At 41.9% G+C, this 24,711-nt stretch overlaps 1 protein-coding gene across 1 annotated transcript; it reads left to right on the top strand.

The window, feature by feature from the left end:
• The first annotated feature begins 4,845 nt into the window (after positions 1–4,845).
• LOC139471678 (steroid 17-alpha-hydroxylase/17,20 lyase-like) lies at positions 4,846–23,510 on the top strand. Its single transcript, XM_071254127.1, has 4 exons — positions 4,846–5,498; positions 16,578–17,075; positions 19,323–19,760; positions 20,577–23,510. Exons 1-4 carry the CDS (start codon positions 5,168–5,170, stop codon positions 20,777–20,779), a joined length of 1,470 nt encoding a protein of 489 aa, XP_071110228.1. The 5' UTR covers positions 4,846–5,167; the 3' UTR covers positions 20,780–23,510.
• Positions 23,511–24,711: the final 1,201 nt, after the last annotated feature.

The following is a 24,711-nucleotide window of genomic DNA, read 5'->3' as shown; positions in this document are numbered from 1 at the left end:
TCATCTGAAGTTAACAAAATACTTGGGGACACCCTTCCAGACGTGACACATGCTGACAGCGATATGGTGGAATATTACTTTGATGCTATAGTGAGCTCTCTCCACACGTCAACAGCAATGTACATCCCAACAGGATCATACAGACCATACCTTCGGCCCTATTGGAGAGGATCTAGTCTAGACTACTACCACTACCAGATGCGTCATGCTAGATGACAATGGATATCTCAAGGTAAACCTAGAGGAGATGCACATGGCTCTTATAAACAGTATAAAGCAGCTAAATGCAACTTCCGTCGACAGAAAAGAAAAGCCGAACGGCAATGGGACAGACACAAGTATACAGAGCTGAACTCTGCCTGTGAAGTGGACATTGGTGAATTTTATAGAACTGTCAGGAGACAGAGGAAGACTAATGTAACGTGTACATCTCTACAGTATAAAGACAAGACGGCCAGCACACCCGAAGACATCTGCAATATGTGGACTGATTACTACGGAGATCTGCTGTCTCCTCTCGATAGGCCTGAGTTTGAAACGGACTTTTATGAGGAAACAAAATCAAAGGTTTGTGATATAGCAAACAGTAACATATCTGAGAACGATCCAATCCTGGCGACAAGTATTGCATCTAATGAAGTGAAATCAACCATTAAGAGGCTGAAAAAGAATAAGTCTCCTGGACCAGACTGTATTACTGTAGAACACCTCTGTAATGCTGACAATCTTCTGTTTAAACATCTGGCACACCTCTACAATATGATGATCAGTACTTGTTACACGCCTGTCATGATGAGAACTGGAACTATTATTCCCATCTACAAAGGGAATAATAAAGATAAATGCAACCCAGCTAATTATCGCGGTATCACTCTAACATCCGTGATTGGGAAGGTATTTGAGAGGCTGTTGCTAGACAGACTGGAGTCCTACATCAAATCTATTAATCCTGATTTCCCACATCGTCTCCAATGCGGCTTCCGGAAAGAGCATGGCGCCAATGTTGCTACATTTGTGTTAAAAGAGGCTATTTCCTATTATCAAGATAGACACTCAAATATATATGTTGCCTTTCTGGATAACGAAAAGGCCTTCGACAGGATATGGCATGAGGGGCTGCTACTGAAACTATACAATCTTGGTGTGAAAGGGTGTGCATGGCACATTATCCGTCAATCTTACCAAGAAGCAAGTGCTTGTGTTAAATACAATGGGAGCACAGGTGATTTGTTCAATGTTCAACAAGGAGTAGGACAAGGTCGCGTGCTCTCAGCATGGATGTTTCTAGTCTATATCAATGACCTGATATCCCAGCTTGATAATCTACAATGTGGACTAATTGTTGGTAAGGAGCACATCCCAACGGTAGTACTGGCTGATGACACTACTGTTGTGAGTACGAGTGTACATGGACTGAATATGTCTCTTGATACTATCCACCAGTATGCTCGGCGCTGGAGACTGACATATAACGCAAATAAGAGCTGTGTCTTGTCTTTTTGCAATAACAGAAGACATTGTAATAGACCTGTGTTCAGAATTGGAGATGTGACAATGAAGATCCAAAGCAGTACGATTTATGCCGGCTCTCTGATACACACGGAAAAAGCAAGTGAACGAACTGCTAGGGCTTGTGCTAAGGCGCGACAGACAATCAACTCCTTAAGAAATGTTGGTCTTAGAGCTGGAGGATTGAGCCCAGTATCTTCATCGAATATCTGGCAACGAGTGATCTTCCCCACTGCCTTCTATGCATGTGAGCTCTGGCCTAATATCAACAACCGTGAGATCAGTGAGATGGAAACCCTACAGCGCTACTTTGCACGACGAGTCCAAAACCTTCACAGGAGATCCTCTACAGCTGCTACAACCCAGGTTCTAGGATTGTGGTCAATGCTGGGCAAGGTGGAGAAAATGAAGCTTCTCTTTCTGGGAAGACTCTGTAGAGCAGCAGGCACAACCATTGTGAAGCCGATTTTCTATCTCAGACTATCCCAATATGTCACCACGATCTCACACAGTGCCAGATCCATAACACATGATCTACTGAATGTGGCTCAAAAGTATGGATTCTCAGGCGTCTTAGATAAACTAATCAACTCTGGGGAATTTCCATCTAAGAGTGTATGGAAGAGCATGGTACAACGAGCTATTAGTGAGTCTGAAAATATGAATTGGAGAAATACTTTGCAACAACGTCCAGACATGCATAGGTTTAGTGCTATCCACACCCGCCTTGCCCCACATCGTCTCTGGTCTCTGTGTATATGGTATGATATTACTCCCCCCCCTGTATATGCTCTTGTAAAGCTCGGCATATTACCTGTAACGTCTGGACTATGTCTTATCTGTAACAGTGAATGTGATGACATTGTTAAGCACCAATTGCTTTACTGTGATGGCCTAATGAAACAGAGAAATGTGCTTAGTGAGTCTCTATTTGACAATGTTAGCCTTGAAACATATCTCAGACTTGAGGACACGTCTAGTGATGCCGTCAAGATTCTGACATACCTCGGTGCTATTACAGATGTGGTCCAGGACATGACACTTGACAGCTGGGCAACATTCATGAGTATCGTGGCTAAACATGTCAGCTCATGGAACTTAACATCCATATTGTATTTGTGAAGCTATGTCACACATCATGTAAATAGAGTTTCACGCATCACTTCATTACTGCTTACCCAGCTCAACCTGTTGTATTCACATGTATTTTGTCATTGCCGTTGTCAAATAATGTAATGTAATTGTATGTACTACTCTCCAAATCATTGGGGGAAATAAAGAGTATTCATTCATTCATTCATTCATTCATTCATTCATAAATACATACATACATACACATATACATACATACATACACACACACACACACACACACACACACTTACACACATACATACATACATACATACATACATACATACATACATACATACATACATACATACATACAAGTGGATGGTGTCGTGGTCGTGTAGATGTGCTCTGATCGTCACAAGTCTACACTTTGGGAAGAACTAACTGGGCCATTTTGTATTCAACAAGTAGACAAACTGGGTATTAATGAAAGACATTTTATTATTTATGATGCATAAAATAAATATACAAGAATGATCATGGTCTAAAAATATATATTTGCGACTGGGCAAGTTATCTTCAAAGTCACCATTCATGTATGTAAGTGAGTGAGTGAGTTGGGTTTTACACCGCTTTTAGCAAAATCTAGCAAAATGTGTGTGTGGGTGTGTGCGTGCGTGCGTGCGTGCGTGCGTGTGTGTTGTGTGTGGGTGTGACGGGGGATGGATGGATGGATGCATGGTCCGGGAGTCAGCTATTACAATCCAGGGGCGAACACGGAAGCAAGATGATGAAGTACATGCTGAAAATACCATTTGTCATTTCACCTGTTTGTTCCCAGTACCCAGTGACCACCGCCAAAAAGCTGCAATGTGGTTCAGTTCAACATAAAACGAACAAACATGATCGGAATCGTTCTTCAGTCAAAATGTTCACCGCCTTTATGGACTGCTCTGGTTGTGCTCAGACAGCGTATAGATTGCCTTGTCATGTTTAACGCTGGGGAATAGTCAGACTTACAAGGCGATCTATTCTGACACAAATCGATTTACAGTTTCTGTGTCCTCTTGAAATATCAGAATCCCGTGTATCAGCTGTAGTTACAAACGCTGCTGTCAAACAATTCGGTTGTAATCTGGTTGTAATGCGTCAGTGACATCTCGTTTACATACTGAGGCATGTCAATTACATCTGCTGGAAATTGCTGAGTGAAGATTTAAAACCTAATCGACACGTTCCACGTACCGTAAAACTTACATATTGGTTCCTAATTAAAGAAAATGAGCATCTTTCTCGAGTAACGTCCAGGTGAGGAAGGCATTCTTCGTTGAAAACCATGCTTCTTCTAGAGATATATTAGACCATGACAATAAACATACAAAGGCCACGAGAGGAAGATATAGCGGGGTTTTCTCCCAGACGATTTGCATACCTCTCCAAGATTAATGTTACACAGTAGCATGTGATGTACATTTCTGGCCAGAAGTCTTCTCTATTCTATTCTTCCCACGAGAGAGAGAGAGAGAGAGAGAGAGAGAGAGAGAGAGAGAGAGAGAGATGCCTAATAACAGAACACACAGGGACATTGTCCATGTTGAGTTTGATGGCCACAGGTAGGAGCGTGAAGGCCACCTGTTGAAACGTTGCCGCAAGCCACGGTGAAATATTACCACCTGTGCGTGACCCAAACCAGTAAATTAGTAGACAAATGTGTTGGTAACTTGCGTTCCATTTAGATACAAGATTCCATCTGATTCAGTCAGCTGACGAACACAAAAACAGGATGTTGATGATTAAATACATCCTGTGAATACCATTTGTCATTTCACAAATCCTGTCATTATGAACGAATCCTTTTCCCAAACGTGTTCAGTTAACAGGATATAAACATATGGGATAATTCCCAGTCACCTCACTCCTTACGCCTTTACGCCTGCACACATCCCCCCCCCCCCCACCCCCACCCCCCCCCCCCCCCCCCCCCCCCCCCCCCCCCCCCCCCCCCCCCCCCCCCCACACACACACACACACACACAAACCCACCAGGCTTAACAGGATGTGTCTGGCACAAAAACGTAACACCAAACACATAGCATCCCGTGATACCCACCACCTACCCCTGCACTGACCCACCCACAGCTCCAAGAAGACGTACCACCCAATATCAAGTGTCTCGTTCCAGTAGGCTCGCAGGCAACAAGTTGACCTTAGCATGGTGAGGCTGCGAGACTGCTATAAACTGACAAATATAGCCTCACGATTACTCGCTTGCTTACAGCGGCTCCAGACATACCCTTGTGAACTGCGATAGAGAATTTTACAGTTTCTGCCGTCATATCACAAGATCGCTTTCAGTCAAACGATCTCACTCAAGTCCTTTGGGAAAGACGAGTAATCTTATGTATCCTGTTGGACGTGTATTGTCTCTAATGAGTCACCGCTGACTGTCACGTTTCCGCTTGACTAAAGATTGTCTGCTCGTTCTCGACATCCCCCGAACACAGCGAAGCTCTTGAGTGCATGAATATACACGCCCGACCACGCTCTGTTGGGTCACCGCTACGCTCGCTCTGTCGGAGGGAAAATGCTCTCACTCCTTTCCATCATCAGTCCGAGCTACGCGGCAGGGGTAGTGGCTGTGGCAGCGATCGTCTCTGCTATAATGTTCCTCTCCAAGCGTCGTGGACAGCTGCCCCCGGGACCGCGAGGGGTGCCAGTGCTAGGGGCATTCCCTTTCTGGAAAGGTCCTGAGACGAACTTTGAGTGGACTGAACAATATGGGGACATTTATAGTGTGAAGATGCTAAATCGATTAAGTGTTTATCTGAATAGCATTGATCTTGTCACTGAGTATATGATACGACAGGGACATCTGTATGAAGATAGACCTTCTGGTCCGGCGGCCATTGCGCAAGGTAGGTAATATATATATTTGTTTTGTTTTATGTTCACATGATTAAATATTGCTTGTTGTTTTACACAACCAATGCTTGGCGTAAGAGGCGACTAACGGGATCGGGTGGTCAGGTTCGCTGGCATGGTTGATGCTTGTCATCGATCCCAATTGCGTTGATCGATGCTCATGATGTCAATCACTGGTTTGTCTGGTCCAGACTTGATTATTTACAGATCGCCGTCACATACTACGGCTAGATTATTGCAGGATGTGGCGTTAAACAACAAACAAGCAAACAAATGTTGTTTTTACGCTGAAGTCAGTTGTAGCGTTAATCCTCGTCTGAGAGAGACAACCGGTGGTTAATGGCATGATCAACGTCTCACGCCGTTGGGGTACGATGACACACAATCAACCAGGTCAAAGAGCCTGGCAAACCGATCACCACATTAGTCAAATTTAGCATGAAGTACATCGACGTTAATTGGTTATATGATATGTGTTGACGTCTTTATGATTCAGTGTACTACATGAACATTCTACAAATTTTCTCACGTGCGTGTCGGTGTGCGTGTGCGTGTGCGTGTGCGTGTGCGTGTGCGTGTAGTTTCGTTAAGTTGATGAGTTATCTCACACCAGACATGTAAGAAAACGTAATGCTCATCACACACGCGCGCGTCAGAACTTAGAATGATCTTTCTTGAGTGTGTCGTCATATATTTTTCGCCGCACTCAGCAATATTCAAGCTATACCACCACTTTGTATAATCGAGTCTGTAAGGCAAACGAGTGGTTGACAGCACAAACACACCACGCCCTCTTTTGTACAACACTACTCAATCAATATACATATTCAAACCACTTTGTAACCAGGGCCTATGGCCGACATTAAGTATCGAATAATCACATTTGATTAAACATACAAAATACAAGTTTAAGCAAACAGAGGTTATTAAACTAGGAGATTTTCGTCTACTGTTACCATGGGAGATATGCATTTCACTGCCAGCTGATCTGGGCAGCTGTGTAGGTCTTATGAGACATTATCTCCCCAAAGAGGATTAAACTTCCCAAAGCCAAGGTAAATGACGTATTATTTCACAAGGGGGATAATCCTTAATTCTAGGCGCCGATTGTGTTTTCGATTGCTTAATTTTGTTTTGAAAAATGAAAGAATAACGTTTCAGTTATGTCACAGCTTCATGTGGGTAGAAAGCCCTGAGGCGAGGCGAATTTAAATGGGGATGTAACGTGGCGTTCTAGATTATTACACTTATATCGTGACGTGCATGTACATGCGTGTCTGCTTGAACTTGTCCAGACTTATGCCGGATTAATAGTGCTAGTCCATTAAGATACCATACCTCAGTTTAACATGAATACTCCACCCAGACACAGTATACTGCCTCCGAGTCGACCAGTCCTTGTTAACCCCTTAATGCCGAGTGCCGGTCAGGGTGAAAGTCTGGTGGGGGGTTTGCCTGAGACGCCAAACTGTGTTGAGGAGAACAAACTAGTATGTCGGTTCGTGAATAAGAATCGCCCATGCTCTCTAACTTTAAACACTACTTACTCAGACTTAAAATACATCCCTACTTTTAGACGTTGACAAAACAGTCTTATGTGCAAAAATTTTGAGACACATACCTGCAGCATACATGTACGCACGGATGGCTGTAATGAAAACAAGCACACATTCGGTGGCTGCTGAAACAACAGTTATGCCTAATGTTCTATGATATCACGAATTCATTCAGTCGTTGCTGTGGCAATGCCCATGTCTTCGGTCGTTACTACACTACGGCAACAAGCATGTTTTCGTCGGTGTTTTCTCGTCACTGCAAAACTTGACGGTACAGGTATTCTCGCCAAAGCGACATGCGGCCTGCCATTGGTCGTGACTGTTTCATTGCACGGAAGAAACGCAATTGGAAACTGGTGGTTTAAGTTACCTTGAATCAGACTGCTGAAGTAGAAGAACGATCGCCTCTGACTGCTGTACCTTCAGAAGGAGTTATGAAGGAGGAAGAAGTGATCATTGGATCATTGGATCATTTCCGAGGCGAATGTAGTCCAAGCATTGAACTGTCATGTACATTGTACACTTGATTCAGTACGTTGTATACACGATTCAGTACATTGTATACACGATTCAGTACACTGTATACACGATTCAGTACATTGTATACACGATTCAGTACATTGTACACACGATTCAGTACATTGTATACACGATTCAGTACATTGTATACATGATTCCGTACATTGTATACACGTTTCAGTACATTGTATACACGATTCAGTACACTGTATACACGATTCAGTACATTGTATACACGATTCAGTACATTGTATACATGATTCAGTACACTGTATACACGATTCAGTACACTGTATACATGATTCAGTACATTGTATACATGATTCCGTACATTGTATACACGTTTCAGTACATTGTATACACGATTCAGTACATTGTATACACGATTCAGTACACTGTATACACGATTCAGTACATTGTATACACGATTCAGTACATTGTATACATGATTCAGTACATTGTATACACGATTCAGTACATTGTATACACGATTCAGTACATTGTATACACGATTCAGTACATTGTATACACGATTCAGTACGTTGTATACACGATTCAGTACGTTGTATACACGATTCAGTACATTGTACACACGATTCAGTACATTGTACACACGATTCAGTACATTGTATACACGTTTCAGTACATTGTATACATGATTCCGTACATTGTATACACGTTTCAGTACATTGTATACACGATTCAGTACATTGTATACACGATTCAGTACACTGTATACACGATTCAGTACATTGTATACACGATTCAGTACATTGTATACATGATTCAGTACATTGTATACACGATTCAGTACACTGTATACACGATTCAGTACATTGTATACACGATTCAGTACATTGTATACATGATTCAGTACACTGTATACACGATTCAGTACACTGTATACATGATTCAGTACATTGTATACATGATTCCGTACATTGTATACACGTTTCAGTACATTGTATACACGATTCAGTACATTGTATACACGATTCAGTACACTGTATACACGATTCAGTACATTGTATACACGATTCAGTACATTGTATACATGATTCAGTACATTGTATACACGATTCAGTACATTGTATACACGATTCAGTACATTGTATACACGATTCAGTACATTGTATACACGATTCAGTACGTTGTATACACGATTCAGTACGTTGTATACACGATTCAGTACATTGTATACACGTTTCAGTACATTGTACACACGATTCAGTACATTGTATACACGATTCAGTACATTGTATACATGATTCAGTACATTGTATACACGATTCAGTACATTGTATACATGATTCAGTACATTGTATACATGATTCAGTACATTTTATACACGATTCAGTACACTGTATACATGATTCAGTACATTGTATACATGATTCAGTACATTGTATACATGATTCAGTACACTGTATACACGATTCAGTACATTGTATACATGATTCAGTACGTTGTATACACGATTCGGTACATTGTATACACGATTCGGTACATTGTATACATGATTCCGTACATTGTATACATGATTCCGTACATTGTATACACGTTTCAGTACATTGTACACACGATTCAGTACATTGTATACACGATTCAGTACATTTTATACACGATTCAGTACATTGTATACACGATTCAGTACATTGTATACACGATTCAGTACACTGTATACATGATTCAGTACGTTGTATACACGATTCAGTACATTGTATACACGATTCAGTACATTGTATACACGATTCAGTACGTTGTATACACGATTCAGTACGTTGTATACACGATTCAGTACATTGTATACATGATTCAGTACGTTGTATACACGATTCAGTACATTGTATACACGATTCAGTACACTGTATACATGATTCAGTACATTGTATACATGATTCAGTACGTTGTATACACGATTCAGTACGTTGTATACACGATTCAGTACATTGTATACATGATTCAGTACGTTGTATACATGATTCAGTACATTGTATACACGATTCAGTACACTGTATACATGATTCAGTACGTTGTATACACGATTCAGTACATTGTATACACGATTCAGTACATTGTATACACGATTCAGTACGTTGTATACACGATTCAGTACGTTGTATACACGATTCAGTACATTGTACACTTGATTCAGTACGTTGTATACACGTTTCAGTACATTGTACACACGATTCAGTACATTGTATACACGATTCAGTACATTGTATACATGATTCAGTACATTGTATACACGATTCAGTACATTGTATACATGATTCAGTACATTGTATACATGATTCAGTACATTTTATACACGATTCAGTACACTGTATACATGATTCAGTACATTGTATACATGATTCAGTACATTGTATACATGATTCAGTACACTGTATACACGATTCAGTACATTGTATACATGATTCAGTACGTTGTATACACGATTCGGTACATTGTATACACGATTCGGTACATTGTATACATGATTCCGTACATTGTATACATGATTCCGTACATTGTATACACGTTTCAGTACATTGTACACACGATTCAGTACGTTGTATACACGATTCAGTACATTGTATACACGATTCAGTACATTGTATACACGATTCAGTACATTGTACACTGTATACATGATTCAAGACGTGGTATACATGATTCAGTACAATATATACATGATTCAGTACATTATATCAACGAATCATTACACTGCATGCTGTATACATGATTCAGTACAATATATACATGATTCAGTACGTTGTATACATGAGTACATTGTATCAACGAATCATTACACTGCATGCTGTATACATGATTCAGTACAATATATACATGATTCACTACAGTGTACATATATTTGATTCACAGCACCTTGTTGTACAAGCGACAGAACTGTGTCAAACATGTATCGTAGACCTAATTTATAATATGTTTTGTACATTGTATATATCCATCTGTACATTGAATACATGACTTAGTACTATATATACATGAATGAATATAATACATGATTCAGTTCATTGTATACATGATTCCGTACATTGTATACATGATTCAGTACATTGTATACATGATTCAGTACATTGTACACTGTATACATGATTCAAGACGTGGTATACATGATTCAGTACAATATATACATGATTCAGTACATTATATCAACGAATCATTACACTGCATGCTGTATACATGATTCAGTACAATATATACATGATTCAGTACGTTGTATACATGAGTACATTGTATCAACGAAGCATTACACTGCATGCTGTATACATGATTCAGTACAATATATACATGATTCACTACACTGTGCATATATTTGATTCACAGCACCTTGTTGTACAAGCGACAGAACTGTGTCAAACATGTATCGTAGACCTAATTGATACTATGTTTTGCTCAAATGGGTCGCATTTAAGAGTATTGTTCAACGTTGTAAATACATTCGCCATTGTCAGTACAAAGCATTCGGTGGCTGTGGTGAAAAAAAAGAATAGTTTGATTTGTGGAAAGTACTCAAACGTCAATTGTTTAGGTTAATAGAGCAAATGACTAGATTATTTGATAGTGTCCAGTAAATATTAAAAAAAACTCAAACCCCCCTTCCGACACACACACACACACACACACACACACACTCAAATCAGATGGATGCTCCCTAAGCTTGCAATTAGTATGAAACGCAACAGTTAATGTGATTACTGTCAACATTTTGTTGAGACTGAACAGTTGGGCTGCTATTCGGATTAAGGGAAACGTGTAATTATGATTAAATCGTTATGAAATCAATGTAGCAGATGGACTTTATCTGGCAACAGTCTGGGGCTTAACGTGTTTATTTGTCTAAACGTCCACCATCGATAATGGCTCTGATAGAATTACACGAGATCGTCATGGTTACCTGATCAATCACGGAATTTGCTGCACTAATTCATGGTCTCAGCAGCAGAAAACAACACAGTAATTTGCCCATCGGATTTATCCTTGTTTTGCAACTACCATGGAGTATAGTATGTAAACGAAAGGGTCTGTATTTAACATGGATGTGCATTCTCCACTGAAATTGTCTGGGAAGGGGGGTAGTGGAGGTCTGTGGGAGATGGGGATGTGTGTGTGTGTGTGTGTGTGTGTGTGTGTGTGTGAAAGGAATGGATGGATTGGGGATTGATGGTGGATAGGTGGTTCTGGGTGGGGGGTTGCTGGTGGATGTGTGGATGATGGGGGTAGGAAGATAAGAAGATAATATGTTCCCGAAAATAATCATTTGTCTTTGTCACCCCCCACCCTACCATCCCCGCCCCTCCACCTAAATAGCACACCTCCAACAAAAATACCCCACCCCGTCAAATAATACATCATACAATTTGCTGGATGTTCTCAAAGATGTGTTGTGTGTATGAAAAATGTTTTTCTCTTCTCTTCAAATAAAAACGATGTTTTGCAGCTCAAACTGAAAAAAAACTATTCTGTCTCCACGTCCCCCTCCCTCCGGATATTAAATGGTCGTTTCCTTAACACCGAGATGCCAATCAGTCAGTTGTGATTATTTGCTGTGTGTTTGTCTGGATCGTATGATAATACATCCGATAAAGGTCATCTCCCATTGGGGTAATCACACACTATAGATATTTGGAATAGAGACAATGCAAACACCAACACGTATCTAAACGAGAGTCATGCTCTGCCTCCAGGCGATGGACGTATGCATTATATATGTGGTACGCTCCTAAACCAACACTTCTCCACTTCACACTGCAATTATATGTAAATGGGCACGCGCCAGTCGGACTTGAGTATAGTAAAAACTGCTCAACCTGGACGATTAATTCAAACGGAATACAATAATCCGGACGATTCATTCCAGGGGTTCAAATAATCCAGACGATTCTTTCATTTAACGGGATCAAATTATCCGGGCGGATCAGTCAAACAGGATCAAATAATCCGGACGATTCATTCAAACGGGATCATATGACTCGGACGATTAATTCAAACGGGATCAAATAATCTGGACGATTCATTCAAACGGGATCAAACTGCGAGATGGCCAGACGATTTATGTCTCATTGCTCGTTTTACACATCCTAAAATTCACTGTGAATAAACAAAACAATTCCAGTTCGTTTCTTATAACGCCAAGAGTGAGTGAGTATGGTTTTACGCCGCTTTTAGCAATATTCCAGCAATATCACGGCGGGGGACACCAGAAATGGGCTTCACACATATAACGCCAAGACGGCTAATCACGCATATGAATCAGAAACTGTTTCCCTGACTAGATAATATAAATGGAACATGCTCAATGTGTTTTGTCGGCTGGACTACTATTTGTAGCTTCGCCAGTACTCCAAACAATGCATGGTGGCTTTGTAGAAGATTATCATCCTTCCAACATTATCAACGAACTTAAATAATTGGTTGATTTTATATTTGATCTGATTTTGACTATCGGCCAAAGAATATGAGAAAAACCATATCCTTAAATATCCAATAATTATTAATAAAGACAGGATATATAAGTCGATTCCTGACATGGGTACAATGTGTGAAGCCCATTTCTGGTGTCCCCCGCCGTGATATTGCTGGAATATTGCTAAAAGCGGCGTAAAACCATACTCACTCACTCACTCACTCACTATTCTGCGAGAAGATTAGTTACATGGTCCTCTGCTTCAGGCCCCGTGGATCCACAATACATGCTTGTTGTAAGAAGTTGAAAGACTCGACTAATGTGGATTGGGTGGCCAGAATGTGCCCTGGTTCATTACGTGATCGTTTCTCATGTTTTCAACCACTATTTGTCTGTCCCTGGCCCAATCATTAATGGCAACATCGCTGTACCTTATGCAGATTGCCATATGCGGATTGCGGTTTAAAACAACATTCACCCTGTATCTGCAATGACGAAGCGGTGCTGCTGTTGAACTGAATTGACACACGGCAATAAGAGAATTGTGGGTATAATCTGAATTTTGACGGTACTTTGGGAATTGCGTACATGTCTTTAAACCCGAATGTGGAGGAGTATCAGTCTGCCTCACCGTCCCTTTAATTCAGACTTTACTGTAATGTAATAGCCATTAGTAAAGCAAGTCTAGATTGTCCCAAGGTTCAGGTTCTGAAATTCCAATCTCACTGGGGCTCATCTTGAATTCAAATAGCGTGAGTTATTTATTTCTGTCAACATTATATATTTTCAGATACTTAGCGTTTGTCTGCAGGGGATATGAATTGGGTAAAAAATTCAAACATTCAATGACATACTGTATTTATTAAATCTTGGACTCGTTAGCCGGATATTTACATCAAACGCACTGGCAGCCTGTATGCACGTGGTTTGAGGCACTGAATAAAGAAAAAGCGCTGAAGTGGAATAATATATGACCATATCCTTGTAACCAAATTCTTCCAATTAGTTCACAGTAATGTAATTTTTTAACGTTCAGCCAATTATTTCGAAAATGTTGGCCGGGAGCCTTTTTGTTTTTATGTCATTTTTAAACAAACAGTTGGTGGTATCTGTGCTCAAAAACTGTGGACTGGAGAGTTTCCCGTGAAACTTGAATGTTTGCTAAGTATATGGTGTATTTATAGCGATTGTCCTCGTCTGTAGGCACTTGGGGAAATGATGTGGGGCGGAGTGTTTGGTGGTGAGGCAGGAGGGAATGAATTAATAAGTATACTACTCAAAAGAAATTAAGGACCACCCGATTCCTTCATACTCGTACAGTTAATCTGTCAAGCCTTGACCAGAAAAGTGCGTGAGGTTGACCCGCCCACGTCAAGTGCCCAGCGGGGGTTTAACACGGGAACGAGAGGGGTTTAACACGGGGGTGACCATTATCAGGGAACGAGCGGGGTTTAACACGGGGGTGACCATAATCAGGGAACGAGAGGGGTTAAACACGGGGGTGACCATTATCAGGGAACGAGCGGGGTTTAACACGGGGGTGACCATTATCAGGGAACGAGAGGGGTTTAACACGGGGATGACCATTATCAGGGAAAGAGAGGGGTTAAACACGGGGGTGACCATTATCAGGGAACGAGAGGGGTTTAACACGGGGGTGACCATTATCAGGGCACGAGCGGGGTTTAACACGGGGGTGACCATTATCAGGGAACGAGAGGGGTTTAACACGGGGGTGACCATTATCAGGGCACGAGCGGGGTTTAACACGGGGGTGACCATTATCAGGGAACGAGCGGGGTTTAACACGGGGGTGACCATAATCAGGGAACGAGAGGGGTTAAACACGGGGGTGACCATTATCAGGGCACGAGCGGGGTTTAACACGGGGGTGACCATTATCAGGGAACGAGAGGGGTTTAACACGGGGGTGACCATTATCAGGGAAAGAGAGGGGTTAAACACGGGGGTGACCATTATCAGGGAACGAGAGGGGTTTAACACGGGGGTGACCATTATCAGGGCACGAGCGGGGTTTAACACGGGGATGACCATAATCAGGGAAAGAGAGGGGTTAAACACGGGGGTGACCATTATCAGGGAACGAGCGGGGTTTAACACGGGGGTGACCATAATCAGGGAACGAGAGGGGTTAAACACGGGGGTGACCATTATCAGGGAAAGAGAGGGGTTTAACACGGGGGTGACCATTATCAGGGAAAGAGAGGGGTTAAACACGGGGGTGACCATTATCAGGGAACGAGAGGGGTTCTTTTGAGGTGCAAGAGGAGTGGACAAGACTCTTTAAACAATCATTGGGAGATTGACTCGGACCATGCCACACCGTATTAACTTTCATTGTTTTGCTACACATCCATGTGCTCTTTCTTGGTTGTTTATACCCTTAAATACACCCCAACATTTCTGTCGATTGTCATGTCACACTTTGTCCTTCTTTTACCTTATCCACCCATTACCATAACTTGATGCCGCTTTCGTTAACTCCCATTTTTCAGACAGTGGAGGGGGGGATAATAGGGTCAACATCCATTTCTAAATGGGACTATCCCAAAGATGTATTTCTGTAATCAACTGTTATTTCGAATATCCCCTCTTATTTTGGAGAGTATGTTTGAAATCAAATGGGTTCACGCAAGAGCTTGAGCCTAAGAAGTACACAGTACGATCATCAAAGCGTGACTCGCAATGAAACTGCATGATCACAAGCTTTTATGTCCCGCTAAATAACATCCTGTCTTCAACGTTGACAATTCAAGGGCAGGACAGAGCGGAAGACTCATCACAGCAGTCACTTTGTTGACAATGGTATTCGCATGTGACACTTCCGACCCTGCGACCTAATGTGTATTTGTGTGAGAGAAGGAGTGAGTGAGTGAGTTTGATTTTACGCCGCTTTTAGCAATAATCCAGCAATATCACGGCGGGGGACACCAGAAATGGGCTTCAAACATTGTACCCATGTCGGGAATCGAACCCGGGTCTTCGGCGTGACGAGCTAACGCTTTAACCACTAGGCTACCCGACCGCCCCGTGAGGGAAGGAGAGGGGTGAATTTGGCAACATTCCGCTTCGTTTATGTGCGGGGAGCTGGGTTGTCGATACGTCTAAGGCATCGCAATTCGTTGTGTGGAGTTGCGTCCCTTAGACGTTCCATGATGCCATGTTTGTGGGTTCGAATCTCAGATTTCCCACCATTATGAGTGTTGGGTTTAACGCCGATTTTAACAGTATTCCAGCTACATCACGGCGACTTATTTGATGTATGTCATTGTATCCCATTTGCGTAATTCGATGCTCATGATGTCAATCAATGGACTCTTTTATTTACAGACCGCCGTCATATAGTTGCAATATTGCTGAGTGCGGCGTTAAACAACAAACAAACAGATCTTAATAATTACGTGTTATGGTGCAATCGCTGTTTCAAAATAATTTCTTTGAACAAAATCCGAGATATATTTTATTTTCATCTGATAAGTTTGACCGGAATGCTTGAAAATGTTTTAAAAATCAATCTGATTTTATTCCCTGCCATGACCACCGTACTTTGTTTATTTCAGGAATTTTGTTCGGAAGCGGTTCTCACTGGAAACTCAACCGAAAACTCGCCTCCAGCATAACATGGAGAGAAGGATCACAGAAGGCCTTCGAAACAATGTTCCGACGTGAGATGGGCGCCATCTTGCCAAACCTCAGCAAACCAGGGCCAATGTGTTTGAGTGACGTGATCAGACCCTACATCGTCAATGTCATAGTGACTGTCTTGAGAGGTCATAGGTACCCGGATGATGACCCCGAAATGCAACACCTGCTCAAGGTTCTCACGCGGCTTGATGACGTCGACTTATCGTCCATGTCCACGTTGCTCGCCCTAGCGTTCCCTCGGGCGTCGTCAAAACTATGCCCCAGCTCCCCCAACCTGCACGCCATCAGTAGCGACATGCAGAGCTTGGTGCGAGGCTGGATTAAGTCAGACGCTCCGACACGGACGGACAAAGACAGCACTTTAATATCAACGTTCACGCAGAGCGAAGAATACAAAGATCAAAATACCGACGGTAAGTCTGACGATGATATATACCTTGAAAATCCCCGTGGCTCAGATTGAGGCACACTCCGTCGTTAGATAAAAGCTCCGATATACACTACGCCAAACCGGTTTGAGAATTATCTTGATACCCGATCTGGTCTATATTTTTTTACGGAAAAAGGTGGTTTAAGTATATCATCTCTTCATGCATACATAACATCGGCCATGTAAACGAGTTTCTGGTTAACAATGAAGCTAACGCGACTGTTTCGACTGGTGTCACGCAGGGCTAACGTGGGCGAAAGTGAACACATCTCATTGATCGCGGAGCGCAAAGGGCCGACAATTCTCTGTGCAGAGTTGCGTCCCTTATGCGTGCCTGAATCGTATAATCGAGGGTTCGAATCCCAGATTCATTACGATAATGATTCTTAGTTTAGTACAGTAACTGTAACAAAGCGGAATTTCTAAGACCTGCTGTTATTTCCTTCAACAATGAGCTGACCCGGTGCAATGGAGCTGAAACATTCACAACTCACAATTCACTCTTGTATGGGCGTGGGGGCAGGGGTGGCCCACTTTTCTTAGGCGTCGCAATTCGCTATGCACGCCAGAAACCAATGATCTTGGGGTCAATTCCCGGTAGTGCCATACCCGTCCTTGTGGGTTTAATCAAAGACGTAAACATCTGAGACTCACTCACCTTGGGCTTTTGTCCCACACAGAGCTGACACGCCATGATATAACGTGAACACTGTTCAACGCGGCATGCATTCACTCACTGCGAGGGATACCCGTAAAGTCATTGTTAGAATTGATCAACAGCAACCTCGGCTGGCGTAAGAGGCGACTGATAGGATCGGGTGGTAAGTTTCGCTGACTTGGCTAATGCATGCCATCGTATCCCAATTGCGTAGATCGATGCTCATGATATCAGTCACTGGACTGTTTGGTCCAGACTCGATTATTTACAGGCCCTCAATGTATAGCTGGACTATCACAAACAAACAAACAAACAAACAAACAAACTTGGGGAAGTTGCTGATAATTGAGATGGAAACGTGACGTCAGTAGATATAATGCCCTAGATAATCGAGGATGATAGTTGTCCATCACTGGACTGTCTGTACGGCGTTAAACAACAAACAGACAAACAAACACTGTATGGGCGTTCAGTGCATGCCCGCTTTTATGTTGATGGACATAAATCGATTGAATCAATAATTCTAACCATTGAATTTAACCAACAGAAAAGCTGTAAATGTAGATACCCTCATTCATTTGGTGACATGTATTTCTCGTGAATAAAAGCAGAGGAAATGTTGTAGAAATATTCTAGATGTACATGGTTATATCTGAAGATCCTGCCATACCCTCCTATAATAATGATTATTTGCAGGTTTACAGTTGTTCATATTCGGTTGGATATCCCAGTGCTTAAAGCGTTCGCTCGTTACGCCAATATGGTAACTTATGAAACCTAATCTTGTGGCCTGCCTAGGCTATTGCTTTAAGCGGTTTTAATACTCATTCACTGATTCACTATAAAGGCGGTTGACCTAAACGTAAATACTTAGATCACTACTGGGAAACCAGTGAAACCAATGATGGCCCGGAGACACTTTAGTACATTCGTGTTTGGAATGTTTGTATTCAATTACACATACGTTACCACTTACCCAGGACTCATTAATTCGGACATTTTGTACGGACGATTCCAATGGGAACAATACAATCCGAATTAAAACTTTTCCACTGCATTTGATTAACTTTTGAAACCATTCTACAACCGGAATACTTCTCTCTTGAGTGTGAAAACATTTTCTATCTGTTGCGTATCTCTACCTGAATTGGATTTTGGTTTTACGCCGCGCTAAAAAAATATTAACACAGGGAAGCGCTACAAGTACCTGTCCATATTTCAACATCTTTTGGTATGACGCGGCCGGTGATCAAACACCGATCTTCCGCGCTCCGGGCAGACGCTAGGAAACCCACTAGACCACGAAGGCGGTTATTTGGCCTGTGGGTGACTTATATTTTATGTCACTGTACACACTAATAGGAATACTAATGCAAGAAATTTATGTCATTGGAAAAAAATATCCTATACGTGACAACATTTGTGGTCTGCCAACGTGAAGGTATGAGAAATCGAGTCGAGATATAGGGAGGTTGAAGAATACGATGAGACGTACTCAAACGTTCGGTTAAAGACAAATAAGACGATCCAGCTACTAGTCATTTACTGACGTTAATAATATTTTACTTTCAGACAAAGAAATGGTGCAGTCCATGCTGGATATGTTCTTCGGTGGCGTCACCAGTTCAATGTCCGTGATCGAATATCTGGTTTTGTTCCTCGTCCACGATCCGAAATTACAGACTCGGATCCAGGAGGAGATACACCGGGTGATTGGAAAACGACAGGTAACCCTGGAAGACAGGGAAAAACTGCCACTCGTTGAAGCTTCAATCATAGAGACCCTTCGGATCGGATCTGTTACGACATCCAGTTTGCCCCATGTGTCTGTTGAAGATACACAGATTGGCGATTATCATATCCCCAAGGGGACAAGCGTCGTTGCGAGTCTGTACAGTCTTCATCGGGACCCAAAATATTTCCCAGAGCCAGAGGTCTTTAAGCCTGAGAGACATATTGATGCCAATGGTGTTGTCACTCGACCCAAAAGCTTTCTGCCATTTGGCGTTGGTGAGAATCATATTTTTTAAAACTTTTATTGCATAAAGCTAGGTTATATATGTCGTCTTTTATTACCACCCTCCGGGTACTTCAGAATAGATACCTATTAAAGTCCAGGGCAAAAAGCGATCGCAGCTCTACAACTGTCTTAATTAGGTTTATGTAGTTACGATCGCCTTGCTCTACGATCGCTTTGTGTAAAGGGGACCTAGAACGCCATGACAACTACAAGGCAATACTGTAAAACAAATGGGAGACGTTTGTGCAACAATCTGATTGGTTGATTGGAAACCTGGAAATCTTGGTTGCAATCCCAAATTAAAGAAAAACAAAATATGTCATTCACCTTGATGAAATGGATACCGCATTCTTTTTTATTTATTGTGCAATCAATATTTATCCAAAATACATCGATTTTTAAAATATTTTTGACGTTTTGCTCTAAAATCTGCTCACTAGGCGAGTTGAGTTGTCAGGAACGCACCTGGCGTCATCCATTGAACCTGATAATGTTTCTTGGGTTGTCATCACTGTACTCACTACCCGTTTCCCAGATTTGCAAACGCCTTCATCAATTGGGGCTCCATCCCACATCAGGCTGTCATGCCTTGATACAACTGGAATACTGTCTGTTCAAAGCGGCGTTAAACCAAACTCACTCACTCACTCGTGTTGTTTGTTAAATACATATCCCGATCCCGATGAGACGTAATACATACAGGTAATTAACAAAGTGATCGAATGTGATCTTCATTCAATGTGTAAAATGCTTGAACACGCCCCAATTTTCGAAAACGGTTTCAATTTCTTATGTTTTGTTTTCAGGACCTCGACTCTGTGTTGGAGATACCATGGTCCGAGTGGGAGTATTCATGTTTTTCACCACCATCATGCAGAACTATACTATTACGCCGGTCGAAGTTGGCTCTCCTCCCCCGTTCAATTCTCGGCTGCGGATCGTGCGTAGACTTGAGCCATATCAAGTACTGTTGGTCCCAAGAGATTCCGAGATGAAAGATACGAACTGAACAAATTCTGCAATCTTCTAGCCTTGCATAGTATTTGAAGGGAAGCGAATTTGCCAAGTGGTTTGTGGGTTCACCTTTCACACAGGGAGTCCGGGTTTCATTCTGCGCATGTGAATCATTTGTAACAACCAATCTTGGCGTACTTCTCCTTTCAAAACCCGACTCATCCAAAAAGTAAATATAACAAACCGGACAGCCGCGTCGCAATTTCTCTCACAATGACCAAAGCGTCGACGATGTGTCGGAATTTTTCTGCCATGTAAATTATTTTATCAATGATACTGTGTATAAATGCAAAAACAGCTGCTTCTCTAGTTCACGCATGTGTTCTATCACATCTAGATTTCTGTAATGGACTACTCATCGGCCTTCCTCATAACCTTTTGACTAAACTTCAAAGAGTTCAAAACTGTGCTGCCAGGCTTGTTACTAAATCCAAAAAGTTTGACCATATCACACCGATTCTACGGAACCTTCACTGGCTCAAAATCAATGAGAGAATCCAGTATAAAGTGATGCTGATTGTGTTCAATGCGAGACACAATCAAAAACCAACTTATATCAGCGAGCTTCTTGAAGAGTACGTGCCTGGTTGATCTCTCAGATCAAGCTGCCAGTCCCTACTCTCTGTGCCTAATGTTAGAACGGCGACTTTTGGAGGTGGGAGTTTCGCCAAAGTTGCCACTGAGCTATGGAATAGACTGCCAATGGATATTAGGAACATTGACAGTCCTACTTTGTTCCGATCAAGACTCAAAACCTATCTTTTCACCAAATCTTTCTTAGAGTATTGAGGCTTTGTGCTTTCCTAGCTGTGTATTGTATCTTTTTGTGTAGACTCAAATGAAGCGCTTTTGAGCAGTTCTTCGAACTGGATACCAGCGCTTTATAAATCTGTAGTTATTATCATTATTACCGCTATTTAAGGATGACTGTTCACAGGATGTCCTGCATCACAACAATCACCAACATAGTGACACGCAACAGGGATGTATCTGTACTGAGGATGCAGCTGTACCCCACGTTACAAAACTGATGGCGTGATACAGTTTATCAAGTTTCGCAAGATTTCTACAAACGTCACAAAACGGTTGGGAGCCTACTTGTTACAAAGTCCGCTTGTTACCGCGGGTTCAATTTCCTACACATGGAGTTCTCCACCGTGATATTGCTGGAATATTGCGTAAAGCAACGTAATACCATACTCAGTTGAAACGTTGTTTCAAAGTTGAGTGATCTCCAAATCACAGCTACGTATTATAATATGTTTATCTCGAAGTTAACCGATCTCCCAATAAAAGATTCGTACAATACCATGACATGTTTATCTCGAAATTAACCGATCTCCCAATCAAAGATTCGGGCAAATATCATGACATGTTTATCTCGAAGTAACCTGATCTCCCAATGGCAAATTCGTAAAATGAAATGCCATGTTGATCTCCCAATCACAGATTCGTACTATGACATGTTAATCTCGAAGTTAAGTGATCTTCTACTTACAATAAGGAGGCAGTCGTCTTTGGCGCCGTTATTCGCTGTGTAGATTTGCGTCCCATGGGCACGTCAGAAACCTATGATTGTGGGTTCGAATCCCGGTTCGCCCCGATTATGTTTCTAGGTTTGTCAGCACCATACCCGTGCTCGTGGGCTTAAGCGAAGTGGTATACGTCTGAGACCTGCATCACTTCGGGCTTTCCTCCTACATTAAGCTGACACGCCGTGATATAACTGTAATACTGTTAAAAGCGGCGTTAAATCCAGCTGACTCACTCTACTTACAATTCCGTACTATGCCATGTTTATCTCGAAGTTTAGGGACCTCCTGATCAAAGCTCCGTACTTTAACACGGCGTTTATCTGAAAGTTAACTCATTTGAGCTCTCAACCCAAGATTTGGTTGGAAGGGTAGGCCTGATATCTTGCCTCGTTTCTCGTGCTACGACTATCGGCCTGTGTTAAGCAGTCTTAGGGGTGCGAACACTCTGTAACGGGACAATGATTTCCACACAGTAACTGGCCTTTGTTGGTAGTCGTTAGGGTAAATTCTTCATTTTTTTATGAACTGGATGTTTGTCATAATTGTTTTTGGGACAGAGAATATAAATACTTTCATTGGGCCTTAGACTGTTAAATCATGCGTAAACTTGGCGTCCAGGTGACTAACACCCAGGTAACCGTAACGTCAATTTACACATGACGTCCTTGTGAACTTGACATCCATGTAAGCTTGGCGTCCATGTGAACCTGACACCCAGGTAACTGTGACGTCAATTTACACTTGGCGTCCATGTGAACTTGACGTCTATGTTAACTTGGCGTCCTTGTGAACTTGACGTCTATGTTAACTTGGCGTCCCTGTGAACTTGACATCCATGTTAACTTGGCACCCATGTGAACCTGGCATCCAGGCAACCATGACGTCCATGTAAACTTGGCGTCCGTGTGAACATGTAGCTAAATTAGCTTTGTGGAAAGGTGCCCTGGGGAAAAGCTTTCCGCTTATCCAAATTACGTTCTCTCGATTAACTGGGGTATTCTAATAAATACGTAAGTGAGTATGGTTAAAGGCTGCTTTTCGCAATATTTTGAAATGATTATACAGTGAAGTGAACGGTGGGAAGACATCGTTGGTTAAATGGAATAAAATGCACGCCATTATTAAACATGATGCATTGAGAAAGCTGTAAATAAATGTAGAAATGTTGACATCGGTGTTTGACTGAATAAAGAAATGGTTATATTCTATATTGACTTTCTAACATTAGTGTTACTGTGCGTGTTACTTAAATACGTGTCAACATCCAATTAGTAAAAAGGGACATTATATCGAAAAGTAAACCGATACCAGAGACCGTACATAACCATACAAAACAAACACCCAATGATTGCGTTTTTATACATCAAACGACGTGATCCATCTAACTTACAAAGACACGTCGTTATATATCTGAAATAGTGAGTGTGTATGCTCTTATGCCACTTTCAACAATATTCCAAACACCTTTTTAGCAACATCACGGCGGGGAACACCAGATATTGGCATCACACTTTGTACCCATGTGGGGAATCAAACCCGGGCTTCGGCTTAACGAGCGAACACTATAACGACACGCCCCTTAACCGAAATAAAGCGGCCACTAGCGTGTTACATACAGGGCGATTAAATTGTAAGGCCTGGTTGCTTAGGTGTTCTTGAACCCCGAGAGTCGTTGCTCATATTACCAACAACCGGTTTGCCGTTCGCAGGTCGCGCGCTTTAGCAGGAATAATGCACACTGCGGCTTAAAACAACATCTGCTGTAGTACAGAGAGGACATTCTGAACACCTCATATTTCATGAAATCAATACTTTAGGACTTTATTATTATTATTTTTTTGAAACAATAGTGATGCGGGAAGAAACCTTTTTATCTTTGTCCCACAAGACAACAAACAGACACTAGGCGCACGCTCAGCTTGACCCTTAAATACAATGTCAGTTATCAAGTGTTTTATTTAAGGACGACAGAGTCTTATTCATATGACGAGGGGCGGCCGTGTAGCCTAGTGGTTAAAGCGTTCGCTCGTCACGCCGAAGTCCCGGTTTCGATTCCCGAAATGGGTACAATGTGTGGAGCCCAAATCTGGTGTACCCCGCCGTGATGTTGTTGGAATATTGCTAAAAGCGGCATAAAACAATACTCACTCACTCACTCACTCTTCATATGACGCGGGAAAATTGATAAATGTTTTATTTTATTTAGAATCAAAATGACTGACGCGCAGGATTTAAAGTGACGCCCCGATGCCTGAGAAACATTTCCTTACACAAATCACAGGGTTCACGGCCATACAAGACAATAACAGAAACAAAACAAATGACCTACATTTGGTGCAGAGGATGTCAATGCGCTGCAACAGGACGTTACTCTTGAAAGGGAAATAAATAA

The sequence above is a fragment of the Haliotis cracherodii genome, unplaced genomic scaffold, assembly GCF_022045235.1.
Source record: "Haliotis cracherodii isolate W230 unplaced genomic scaffold, xgHalCrac1.p SCAF_23, whole genome shotgun sequence".
NCBI classification, from domain to species: Eukaryota; Metazoa; Mollusca; class Gastropoda; order Lepetellida; family Haliotidae; genus Haliotis; species Haliotis cracherodii.
This window is presented reverse-complemented; position numbering and strand designations above follow the sequence as displayed.